Source organism: Watersipora subatra, chromosome 6, assembly GCF_963576615.1.
Source record: "Watersipora subatra chromosome 6, tzWatSuba1.1, whole genome shotgun sequence".
NCBI classification, from domain to species: domain Eukaryota; kingdom Metazoa; phylum Bryozoa; class Gymnolaemata; order Cheilostomatida; family Watersiporidae; genus Watersipora; species Watersipora subatra.
This window is the reverse complement of record NC_088713.1, coordinates 21439990-21453388: the sequence shown is the minus strand read 5'-3', so window position 1 is coordinate 21453388 and position 13399 is coordinate 21439990. Positions and strand designations below refer to the sequence as shown.

At 33.6% G+C, this 13399-nt stretch overlaps 1 protein-coding gene across 1 annotated transcript in view; it reads right to left on the bottom strand.

Moving 5' to 3' along the window:
• Window positions 1-435: 435 nt before the first annotated feature.
• The window catches only part of LOC137398114 (E3 ubiquitin-protein ligase rnf213-alpha-like), a 60054-nt gene continuing 47090 nt past the window's right edge, over window positions 436-13399 (bottom strand). The window contains exons 17-24 of the mRNA XM_068084223.1: window positions 12636-12955; window positions 11387-11621; window positions 8317-8448; window positions 7518-7638; window positions 6520-6679; window positions 4545-4713; window positions 3867-3926; window positions 436-579 (exon numbers count right to left, since the gene is read on the bottom strand). Of these exons, the coding sequence (XP_067940324.1) occupies window positions 436-579; window positions 3867-3926; window positions 4545-4713; window positions 6520-6679; window positions 7518-7638; window positions 8317-8448; window positions 11387-11621; window positions 12636-12955 (1341 nt within the window). The remainder of the gene's footprint in view (window positions 580-3866; window positions 3927-4544; window positions 4714-6519; window positions 6680-7517; window positions 7639-8316; window positions 8449-11386; window positions 11622-12635; window positions 12956-13399) is intronic.

Here is a 13399-nt window from a genome sequence, read left to right as displayed (position 1 = left end):
GATACGTTGTTGATAGATTGTCTCACAAAATGCAATGAGTGTAAAACTTTGTGTCAATCATTGTGAGAATCAAGAATCAAATTGTGAGAATCATGAACATGTAAGACGATTTTGTCTCAAAATTTTCCAACCATATTCAATAAAAAATAGGTCTTGACATTTGTGGCACTAATAAAACCGCTCTCAGGTATGTTGCTTATTTGTAATTATTTGCAGCATCACACGCCAGAGCACTACTCAAAACGGTTATAACTGCTTATGAAAAAATTATAAAAACTTCAATAGTTTCAATTAGATTCGATGATAACACTTTAAAGTTTCAACTAGTAAAAGAAGAATATATTTTAGTCCAAGTGAAAAATTTAGAAAAAATTATTTAAACACGATAAATAATTGAAATATAAGAATTTGTAAGTCTACAAGAAGCAATTAATTTTAAAAACCCTTTTGAGCATCAAATCCGAGAGCAGTGAAAGACTCTCCATCTTCATTGATGAACAGATAGGGGTAGTTAGACTGTTCCCACGTCTTCTTCATGGTCAGATTCTCAAACAACTGCTCTGTTTCTCCAGCAGCAACCTGTAAGTGCAATTATTTAATTTTAATTAGAAAGACCTTCCGTTTCTTGATGACATCTGTGAACACGCACCGAGCCAGCAGTATTAAGTATGCAAATTTTGTTTAGTTGCGCATTGATGTGTGGTAGCAAAAATCATAATTAATGCAGATGTGACCATCTCTATCTTATGGCACAAGAATAAAACACCTAGATCATCTCTATTTTGCTGCCAAAAAGTACATTCGACTACATTTACAGCTGTTCAATGCATGTAAAAAGAAATAATACTTGAATTGTTGATTTTCGTTTGGAGAATAGTCATAGACAAAACTTTATTCTTGCTAAGTGACAATAACTGATAATCCACTAATTCCAAAAATAGTTGAAACTATAGTTTTTCTAATCTGCCCTATTAAGTTAAAAATAGGCTAACAAAATGTCGCATCTGTCATTCCCACAAGTCTTTTATTGCCAATTATTATCCACTTGTCTTTAAATATACATACACACCTAAAATACATGTATGCATTTATTCATATAAGTATATACACATATATATACACACACATATATATATATATATATATATTTTAAATTAAATTAATAAATTAACTCACATTCAAAAACATTATCTGTTAAATCAACAAATCAATTTGTAAAATAGTTGCATCAATTAATAACATTAATATGTTATTAATTGATGCAACTATTAATGACATAACATCATATTAACATTAGTAGGGATTAATGGGAATCATACGCATTAATGATTGAATTAGTGAATTACCTTATTTGAAAAGCTCAATTATTAAATTTTTAAGTATCAAGTTTATTAAACCGAATAAATAATTGACTTTTATAAATGATTTGCAAGAAAACTGTATATATCATTAACTTTTGAATTAACACACCTAAAGATTTTGTGTTAAACTAACTTGCTAATTGTTGATAGGTGAAGTTTGATGCAATTATAATCGTGCTTTATTAGTTGACCACAAAGCTGGTTGTTAGACTTGTTGATCATTTAATAGCAGTATCATTAGTAGTTTAATAGAATTTCACACAGATATTAAAACGTAATCCATCTAGGAACACAAACTAGAAACTAGTTGCAGATACAAAACAGTGTAGAATTTAGGTAAAACTTGTGCTTTGACTTGAGTTTTAGAAGGGTGATCTTAAATCACAAGACTAATATCATTATCTTGTATGGAATTTTGTCTTCTTTCAAATAGTGTATAATACAGCAGTAAATTTTAAAGCTACTATATATGGAAGTAATTGTTTATTAAAATTGTGATCTCTCCATAAGAGATAATATAAAACAGCCTGTTTGCTCGGAAATTGGCGAATTTGTTTACGGTTTTGGTCACAAATCTTTTTTGTACACGGCACTTGTATTAACTAACTAAAACTACATTGTAAAAACCACTGCTTTGCAGACCCGTATTCCCTGGAGCGGCTGACCGGCTGAGCCGCCCTAACTTTTTAGGAATTTTCGGCGGCTAAGTACTGTCAAACTCGGATAACTTGCCCTCGGATAAAATGTTAAACTTTATCTCGAACGCTTGGTTAACTCAAACGGTTTCGTTTGGTTCGTTCCCACGCAATGATAAATTGCTTCAGATGACTCGACCACAACATCATTTACTTGAACAATTATTTGCCCAACAGCGACGGTTTTTATCGCTGTAGAATATCACTTTATTCCAAGCCATAGAGACAAGCATCAACTTTTAGTAGTTCTTATGCGTCCTTATTATCATCATCGACCAAATACTGTTGTTAACGTCTTTTAAAAAGGTTTGCAAAAGGTCAAGTTTTACCAAACATCCGCTTGGCAATAGCCCATCGAAAGCGTAGAAACCTTCGGACGAACTTGAAATAAAATCGGCAAAATTGAACTCTGTTGAAACGCTCAAAAGAAAAATATGTTTGTTTTTCTGAGCGTTTCAGCTGCGGTTAAGTTTTGCCTGTTTTAATCTGAAAACGTCTTGGCAGGCACAACACTTAAAACAAACAAATCTCAAATAATAGAAAAATATTTATACTTCCCAATGAAAATTTTTAAAACTTTACCTGAGAGGCCCGGTTGAGACCCTACATGAAAGAAACCTGTTGGAGTGGAGTTACACCGCCCCCTCCAAACCCCCAGATGTTCATATTTAATCGCCTAACATTTGCCGCCCCAACTTGCAACCAGGAAGTACAGGCCTGCTGATTTGTAAATATTCATACAATTTTCCAGACCAGATGATAACACACTCAAAAATTATTGAGCGAACAGTTATCCATTTTAGTAATACATGTTTTTCCGTTTATTAAATTGATAAAAACTGTATCAGAAATAGTATAGTAGGTGCTCCTATAATTTAAACTATCTATAACACTAATTGCAAGTATTTAAAAAAATTCATGTAAAGTTTCTCTCTCAAATGATTTAAAAAATTGCACATAACAAAAACCGTCAAGTCGGTGCAAGTTCTCAAATTCGATTTAAATATCAAGGTCCCTTCGTTAGCATTAAAACTATTGTTTACTCTCATGCAGACTTGAGAAAGGAAATTATGTGAAGGGTTATCTTTATTACGTATACCAGTACCCTCACGATATAGCATATCGTGAGAGATATTCAGGTGATAAGGTCGATAAAGCAAAAAGAATAGGTCGCTGCTCGAGTATTCAGAAATACTTGAAGGCAGTCAATTGCTACAGGTGTTGAAGTGTCAGTCTACCAATCTTTCAATCTGTCACAAACTGGAGTCTCGTTGAAATCAATATTTTATCTCAACCTTCCACCGTGGCTTCAGAACAATTGATAGACAGATGCGATTTTTAGGATAGCATGTATATTTTTTGTTTTACTGCGTTTTAAGCATACAGTCTTTTTTTGGTTTTCACAATAGGCCATACTGTCTAGAAAATGTGAAAAATCAATTTAAATTGACATAGAAGGTGTGCCCTTCATTTAATCTATAATCAAATTACCATAATCATGGACCCTGCATCAATTGAAAGCAATGAGAAAATGAGAAAATTTGTCAATACAAACCAATAATATTGCAGATATTGTACAGTCAAAAAATTGAAAATATTACGTTAGCTTTTTTCCATGTGAAAGACCAGACGGGTGAGTTTGGGATCAGGTAACAGATTAAATAGTTTAAATGTATCTTACAGTTTGTATATTATTAACGATTATTTATCTTGTAGGAGCTATTGTAATCAATTTCTTTGTCTATTTTCAACAGAAGTATTGTTAAGAATTAATGCAAAACGCAAAGAATGTAATTCATATTACGCTCACTTGATGAATAGCTTGTCCAGGGGTCTCCTCAACAATCTTCAGCGATCTTGTTGCAAAATCCTGAAAAGGCATAAACTCATTGATTAACCAAAATTATCTGCAATTGTTCTGCCAGTTTCTCCTAAATTATTTGTACTTTTTAACAACTTTCCCTATTTACACCAACTAATGTTCCTTTTTAAATTAAGCAGAACGAACTATTATGGCAGTTAATCATGTATCTCTATGTACATGGATGGTTCTACTTTTACATGTATTATTATCTATTGTAGTATTCAGTTGAATTCTACTAAATCTAACAATTAAATTATTTAACACAAACACTTAAAAAGATTTTGCAATCTCGTAATTACCCACTTTTCAGAACAAATTTTTACAACATATATCAACTATTTCGTTCACATTCTGTAGAACAGTCAGTCTAGCCTTCCAACAACACTATTATTTATTCTTCTTGTTGCCCACAGAAGTTTGTAAAAATTAATCTATGACCTTATTCTATTCAGTTCTAAAACAAGATTGCTACAAAACAGTTTAACTTTATAAAACGTATTACAATCACTTTAAACTGATAATTCATTCATGTGTTTATTATAACAGTATAAGAACAAAATAGAGAAAGAGCCCTTTACTAAATCGATTGCATGTTAAATGAAAACTGAAGTAAACTTAATTTACCTGAGACATTTTGAGCATGAAATTAATAGCAAATGCCTTGAATCCTGGCAACCCCTTTTGAAAAGCTGGACTACAAAATGCTGACTTCAGAACTTGGGTGAGCTGGCTACTCAGAAAGTGGACATAATGACATAATTCCAACCAGGTTGGATCAGTAAGTCCACAGTTCCTGCAAAATATATTTGAATTGTTCAAGAATAATGGCTGCAAAAGCAGGTGTGAGTTACCTTTTAGTCAATTAAATGAAAACTTGTTAACTCTCTCGCTACCTCGAACCGCAGAACAGCTCAGCAAAGCATTTCCGTATGGCCAAGTGCCATACGGAAATAAAATTTATAAATCATCTGACTTTGACATGATCATGACCTTTTCAGTACTAGCTTTAAAAGTTTTTGCCCATTCTGCAACGCATTGGTGGTATTTTCAATGAAATCCATGGTGTCAGTTTATGTAAAACTTAATGCTGATAAACTTGTTAAAAATGATTTTACTAAATGTTTTGCATCAACATTGCAACTTATTAATTTAAATCTTTGCTATAATAACAGCTGTGTCCATCCGTAGCCACGCTATGGGTGTTAGCAGAAAAAGATTGCACCCCTATGGAAAGAAACCTGGATATGCAGGTCCACACATGCTTAGCAGTGTACTAGTGTTCTTCCACTAAACCACCTAGTAGTGTTGGGCTGGTAAGGAGTTAGCCACTTTGACCGACACCGAGTGATTATCGATATCTGGAAAACCAATGATTTTCGGTGACAGCTAGCTATCCGCGGCCAGTTTGATATGATCAGTATTTATCTGTGAAAACCTATCGGTAATTGATTATCCAGAAAGATTTGTGTATTTGACAGACTACTACAGCATTACCAGCGACGTGTGCGCAGGAGACTCTACTGCACAATGAGCTGCTTATGAAAAAGCTCATTTGACGTCTCGCCCACAATCGCTATGTAACAGAATGAGAAAGAAATGAGAAAAATGAAAAAGAAAAATCGCGTCAATTGATGTTATAGTTAATAGCAAAAACGCATCTTTGAGGAACACGCTAATCAAAAAGAGTCGCTCAGCGCACATCGGCAATCACAACTTTTTTCAGACATTCTGAAAACACAACACATGCGAATTATATTATAACTCTTTCTTTAACGAACATTACTACGCTTACCTATAGGTATCTAGTATTATATTACATTGATAAAATGTAAAACGTAATATACGTTTTATACTTTATCAAATATGAAACGTATATTACGTTTTATATTTGATAACACCCCCGTTTGATATTTGATACGTTTCATATATTTATAAATTTTATATTTGATTTGTCCCACCTGCGTTATATAAAAATTGGCAGTAGGTAAGATGAAGTTAAACACACACTGAAAACCATATACCAAACTACAATACCGACAATACCAAACTTTCTTAGTTGGCAAAGGACCCCGAAGATGGTAAATACCAAAGATACCAACACCAGGAAAACCGAGTGCAAGGATATCCTATCCGGCACTAAATTATATACCGGCCTAACACTACCACCCAGTTTACCTTTGTCATGTTTTGAAATAATTGTGCATATATTCATTGCACATGATAATCTCTCGTGGCCAACGGGACTGAAGAAAGTTGAAGTAACAGATTGAAGATAAGAAACAGAGTTGAAGTGAGATAACAAAGATTTATGATGTGATCTTCAACATTGCAACATTAGTTTCAATCTATACCATAATAACAGCCGTGTCTATCAGTAGTCAGGCTAAGAGGGTTAGCAGAAAAATATTGCACCCCATGGAAATCTAAACTGGATAATCAGGTCCATGCATGCTTAGCTAAATGAACTAGTGTACCACTGCTAAAACATTCAACCACCTTGTCATGCTTTGGAATAATTGTGCATATATTCATTGCACATGATGGTCTATTACAGCGAACGAGCCTGCAAGCGTACTAGTAGAATATGGTTAATACTCACTCAACCAGCAGTTTTATGGCATATTTTGGGTCACTAACAGTAGAGTTGCCTGAAAATGTATAATTCTGCACTCCTTTGACCTTGCAGTCGAGGTGGTTGAGAACAAGTTGCCAACACTCGTTGCTGAGAACAGTTTGATCAAAGCCAATAAAGTCTGCTGCTAAAAATTATAGTCGCTGTTTTACTGTGAATCTCCTGCTGTTGACAAAAAATACATACACATTTAGTATCACTAAATGCTTACTAAAGAGAATTCTAAGCTGAAAATAAAACTTCCGAGGATTAAAATAATAATAATATGCATAAGAGAAAATAATTCTTAGACACTAGAAATCTGTTTGGTGCAGCCGGCTTTTTGTGTGACAAGCAGTGAATAGTTTAATATTGATGTTGATATAAATCACTGAAATGGACTTGATAAGGCATCTTGGGAATTTAAATGTTCCTAATATGCCTTCTGGCGTGCCCGGAAGATGATGATAACTCTCATTTTTTAATGTCTTTAGTTGGAGATTATTTAAATTTTTCACGTATGCAGAGGTTTCAGTATTTGGTTTTGTTGCTGTGTAGTTGGTCATGCGCTATTTTCCAGTTCATACTGTGTTCATCATATTGTCTTTCAGTTTCCACATGTGATTGCTTAGTTCTGTTTCAGTTGAATTTGCCTTGTTGCTGGTGTAGCTGGTTTCAGGTCAGTAAAGCAACAACCTATGCACATTTCTGGCATTTATGCAGTTTTTTTATTTTTCCTGGCTCGGCAGATTAAGTTTGTCTCACCAAGTTCTGCCAAGTGGGCGGTCATTAACTTATTTGCGATCCCATGTTTTTGCATTTCAATTTGTGGGTTTTTTCAAAGCAAATTTTTATTGTTTGTCTCTATTACTGCATTCATCTTTGTATGCATGAAAATATATTATATTGCTATAGACATGCCCATACCCAAAAATGCATAGGCATAAACGTATACATATACACATAATCCACTGTAGTTACTGTACCTTGAACGTGGCTGTTGTAGAACTTATAGGCTTCCTGAGGTGTGATACATTGCGTAGTCGGCAAAAAGTCAATCACTTCATGTGCAGATTTGGGCTGTTGTTTAGCAGCAGTGTAATCATTCTAAAACGAAGATGATGCCCAAAAACTTGAAAAAAGTGTTTTTCAATGTTTAAGCATTTTTTCATCAGGTACTCTTGCGCCAATAAAAGGCAAGGGCAAAACAATATTGGCACTAATGACTTAATGAAACCCTAGGGAATGCCTGTGATCTGCTATTAAACTTCAGTCACATAACTAACAACTAATTGGCAATGCATCATTTTTCTGTTTAATCTTTCAGCAAAAGCGCTGGATTTTAAGCAATCATTCTTGTCTTAATCATTCTAGCTAATAAAAATAAAACTACAGCATTGAGTTCAACCATTTCAGCTACTATAGTTTTGACAGTTTTTATTGTGACATTTCAAGTTAAAAATACGGTTCAGTTTAAATGTTATCCCAGTTTTACAAAACAGAGTAGGAAACAGTGATGTAGCAACTTTGCCGAGAAACTTGCTCAGCTCAGTATGGCAAGACAATTATAGTGACACCTTCATGATATTCGACTACCGTGTTAACATTAAAACTTTGTGTTGAAAAATGATCATTTTCAAATTACTACTCGGCTACAAAACATCGAAGTTTATGGAATGACAAATAAAGGATGAAGACCACACAAGACCATTGTGACTGGTGAATTTTTAGCGTGTCTGTAACTGCATTGAGTAAAAATTCTTTTTAAAAATAAGCAAAACTCACCTCAACTGTGAAAGGCATGCACTCGATGATGTAGTACTGCTCTTTTTTGACTTGCCAAACAACACCTTCACTGTTAACAAGGCTTCTCAAGATGACCAGGTTGAAGAGCAGTTCATCCACTCCATGTTCAACCTAGAGAAACATTTAACACTCAACACATGTTCAACCTCAAGAAAGTAATGGGGTCAGACGGGAATTTAAAAACTACACGTACAGACCTTTTGTCAGTCAAAACGTCACGAAAAAAGTAATACAAGCATTAATCTTTAGAAAAGATGATTTTAATTATGATAACATAAATATGTTGATCAATTTTATGGTTTTTCATCATTTTATGATTTTGTTCATTGAAATGATTGAGAAAATTGTTTGTTATAAAATATTTTCAGCCAATGTAATCTGAAGTCTACATAAAAATGCTAGTTCTATGTATTCTAGAAGTATAAAAAGTAATAACAAAAATTGATTTCAGGTTGCTCTCACTTATTTTTATGAAGTATATTAGATTTTTAAACATAAAAACTAAACTTTAATTACAAAATTTTATTTGTGTACAAGCTTTAATGCTCTATTGCTGCTGTGTTTTGGGTTCACCTTGTTTTGGGTTTTATTCTTTAGTTCTACTTACTCAAAATACTAACTTCAATTTCTAAAGTTTCTAAAGTACAGTGTGTAATTATTAGTCTACAGCTGATACTGCTCTGTCTGATATTGCACGGAATTTTGCCTGCCAACGTTCGCAAGGCGTAAAATGTAAATTACTAGCTAATTTTCATCTTTGGTTTTGACCAAAGATTTCAGAATTATTTAAAAGTTTGGTAGAAAAATCTTAGCCGATTTTTCAAAATTGAATAATAGATTACTTACTAATGGACAATCAGAATGCTGATTGCATACTAACTATTTTAGTCAGCATCATACTTTTAGCCTAAGCTCTAATAATTGCTAGCAGTAGTTATTCCTGAGTTCAGTGCCTGCATTAGCTGAGATGATGTATGAGGTAAATGTTCACCCTTGTTTTACTAGTGTATGATGAAATATGTATATAATCATACTATCAAGATCACTTGTTTAAAAATTGGACTGCAATCAACCTGAATGTTAGTTGTAAGATAACAAACTTACGAAAATAGTATGTTTTCTTAGTAAGTAAAACTAGTAAGTAAAAAATAGTAAGTAAAAGAACAAGTTCATGCCCAACTTGCTATAAGTTTAAGGTATGCAAACTTGAAACAAAGTTCTATTCAAAAGTAAATCAAACCATTGTATGCAATGACCTATCAGCCCGTAACAGTTTATGGTCATGCATTTGTCTGATTATGAAAACAAAATTTTAGTAAACCAAGTGTATAAACAAGAACCATTTAATAAAAAACTGAAGTCACAACAAATCTCATTAATGTCTTTTATTTGCAAAAACCCCATGTTTAGCTGTACTCATGACCTATTAGAATACCTTATATTATAACTTAGTAGAACTCAGAGCAGGGTTCTGTATTTTAAATCATGGGCAACTACAAACGTGCAATGAATAGGCAATTTCAAATATATGTCATGTTCTAAATTTTTACCTAGAAGTAATATGAAACTAATATACATCGCATTTATTAACTCAAAATTTAGTTACTGTCTGAATTTATCGGGAAATGGTCCATTTTGTTACTAAAAAAAATACTAATATCACCAAATTGCCTAATGCGCATAATATTTAATAATCCACCACTAACTTCATCTCGGTCCCTGTTTGTTCAGCTGTCTGTGTTGCCTGTTGATAAACTTTATCAGTATAAAATTCTCTTGATAACTCATCTCAAGATTTTTAGATCTATAGCCGGAAAACCGACATGCACATGGACATACTTTGAGAAATATATATATAGATATATCAAAGTTTCTGTGCATGCATGTATCGATTTCGCCAGCTATAGATATTAAAATATTGGAATGAAGAATTGGTTTCACTCAAGGTTTGTTCTCGCAACCTCCCGTTCACCAGGTGATGTGCTAAACCATGGAGCAACACAAGATTGATGGATTCATTGGGCAATAAGAGTAAATATCTGGCTGAAATACGCATAGCGCTATGCCTTACACAAGTCATTAAAGCTTGCTCCCACGGCTCTTACTAGTACTACTTATGCGGCAAGTTACTAATATTAAGTATTAGTAACTTACTCAATTTGTACTTACTTACCATGTTTTTATTTAAATTAAAAGACTAATATCACAAAAGTGTCTAATGCGCATAATATTTGATAAACCACCACTAACTTAATCTCGGTTCCTGTTTGTTCAGCTCTCTGTGTTGCCTGTTGGGGAACTTTGTCAGTATAAAATTCTCTTGATAGCCCATTCAAAATTTTACTCAAGTGATGACAAAACCAAAAAAGATCCACACTATAACACCAGAATTTTAAAAATCAATCTAACTTTACCATTATTTTATACTGCTTCAGGTCAAAAAGCAGTTGAATATCAGAGTAACCATCACAATGGAACAGTCTTCCAAAACACTTACGCAAAACCTCTGCATTTACTAGTTTGAGAGGTAATATTAAAAGCCATTGGTTAAGCCTAAATTAATTCAGACCTTCAGTTTGAGTTTGCCAATTGCTGCGGGCCCAGCGCCTCGACTAGCTGCAGTGCTACTGCGCATGTGGGTCTCATCATGCCTTGAGAAGTAGGAACTAAGCTTTGCCTTGTTTTGTTCAACTTAATCAATAATATAACTGTATCTTTATTTTTGCTTAATGTTACATTTTTAATAATTGATGAAATAAAATACACACACATACACACATGAATAGGCAACTTCAAATATATGTCATACTTGATGTTTATTTTTAAAAAAACTCTAATTTTTGTCTAACTTGTGATCTTTTAATAAACTAACCAAAGCATAAACCACAACCTGGTAGCCAAAAGGATTAATCTTTAGTAGAATTTTCAATGAACTAATCATAAAAACGTCATATTTTTGCAACACCTCTTTTACCCAAATCAATAGAAATGTAACAAATTGCTTAAGGATGATAGAATATTGTAGAGCATGCTTAGAAGCAGAGCCTACCTCATGCGCAATGTCCAAGTGTATGGTATGGTAGGGTGCTTTAGAGCTGTTCAAAACAGGGAGCTCTTTAACCAGACGATCTATGATGTCATCTGTGTTCACAAATTTGTGCAAACAAATGGTCAAGTCTTTGCCAGGGAGATCACACATCGATCTCAGACGATCTCGCAGGTTTTTGTGTTGTAAAGACTTTCCGACACCAGCTCGTGAAGAACGAATTAATCGTGCTGAGGATCTTTAAATAGAATAAATATTTCTTGTAGTGACTTCAAGACATAATTCAACAGCTAGGCAATCGCTATATAATAAAGTAAAAAGCAGGCTTTTACATACACCTTTAAATTTCTCTTTTCAGATGAAAGCATATGGTCAAAATACTTACTATTGCTGACAGATAGCTATGTATTTGGTAGTTGCATGATTGTTGCTTTTGCCACATTTCACAATAGATTTCAACTGTAACTGAGATTAAAATATTAATTGTTTGCATCAACTTGAGAACACTTGGATAACATACAGCTATAAAAAATATTCTAGCAAGCTCATAGTCCATAAAACTTAAAATTGAAGTGCAATTACATGTAAATCATGTTTTTGCATTGTTATTTCACACAGCCTAATTCTAGAAGTATCAACATGTAGACAGTGGTAAATTATTAAAAACTGTTGTGATAGCAGAATAGGCCTAGAGCTTACTTTGATATCAATTCGTTTTTTTATGCAAAAAGCACAAATTTAAAAAAAAAATTTGTAACAGTAAAAATTAAGGATGGAAACTGAGAGTTATATGTCTAAATATAAACATACAATAATGGCATGAGAGAATATCTTGTAGAGTTTCAGGTTTGGACTATATGGTTTGGTCACTCCCTCAAAAAACATGAAATCTGAACCTTATATTTTAGTGAGGAAATGTAGGTAGCAACAGTGATCATGCTAACACAAAATTTACCGAGTCTGAAGCGCTTCTGCCAATAAGTTTTAACAAACTCAATTCTTAAAGAGTCTACAATCGGCTCCAACAGGTTTACTGGCCATAATGTACCAATTAGCCAGTTAAACATGAAAAGTGTAGTTTAATTTCATCACTGCTTCAAGAAAATTGCGAAGCAGTTGAAGTTGGTATGAAATATGGAAATAAATATGATTTAGCAAAGCACCTGATCAGTTAGAACTTAAAGACACAAAACATAGCATGTTTTATTACATTATTATACAGTTTTGAACAAGATAGCGTAAAAAGATTCACCTTTGTGGATCAACATAACACGCTGTCTTCACAATGCTTTCTGGAGCATGGAGAAGGTGTTTTACATAGGCTTTAAGTTTCACCTCGTCTGCCGGTTGCCAGTGACGCACAAGTTGTTTGTCAAGATAGGTTTTGATTCGAGCATCTTTTGCTTCTGCAGCAAAAATGAATGCTAGACCATAGCTGTCTACGTCATGATCAGCGCGGTGGCTGAGACGATTCTCAATAATGTCACAGACATCGTACTTGAGAAGATGACAGTTCACAAGGCAATAGAAAGAGCAGCCATCATGGAGAGCACGGTTGAGAAACAATCCAACCTGCAAAGTCAACAAAACTGCTGGGTTATAAAAATGGTTTTATAAAAATAACATAATTGTTATTATTTGCCGATAATTATTCAAAATAGTACTGGAATTTTGATCAAAAATTGGCTGGTGAATAAACATCATGTTGTAAAAAAGTTTCAATCAACGATGTTGCGTGTGGTAGGAAGTGTGTTAACTCATTCGCAACCATCGCGAGGTAACTCGCAAATTTTGATCGTAACTAGGCTACCAACGCTAGTTATCTAGCCTTGGAAATTTACCCATTCCGTGTACATCTATTTCTAAGTTCTAGAAAAGACTTTTTGATTAGTTATGAAGAAAAAATTCTGGCCAATCGGAAAAAGCTTACAAATATGCCTCAATGATATCTCTGGCAATAGTTATAACCAAAATACTAAAACCGTATCAACGTCTACCTAAACCCGAAACCATCAT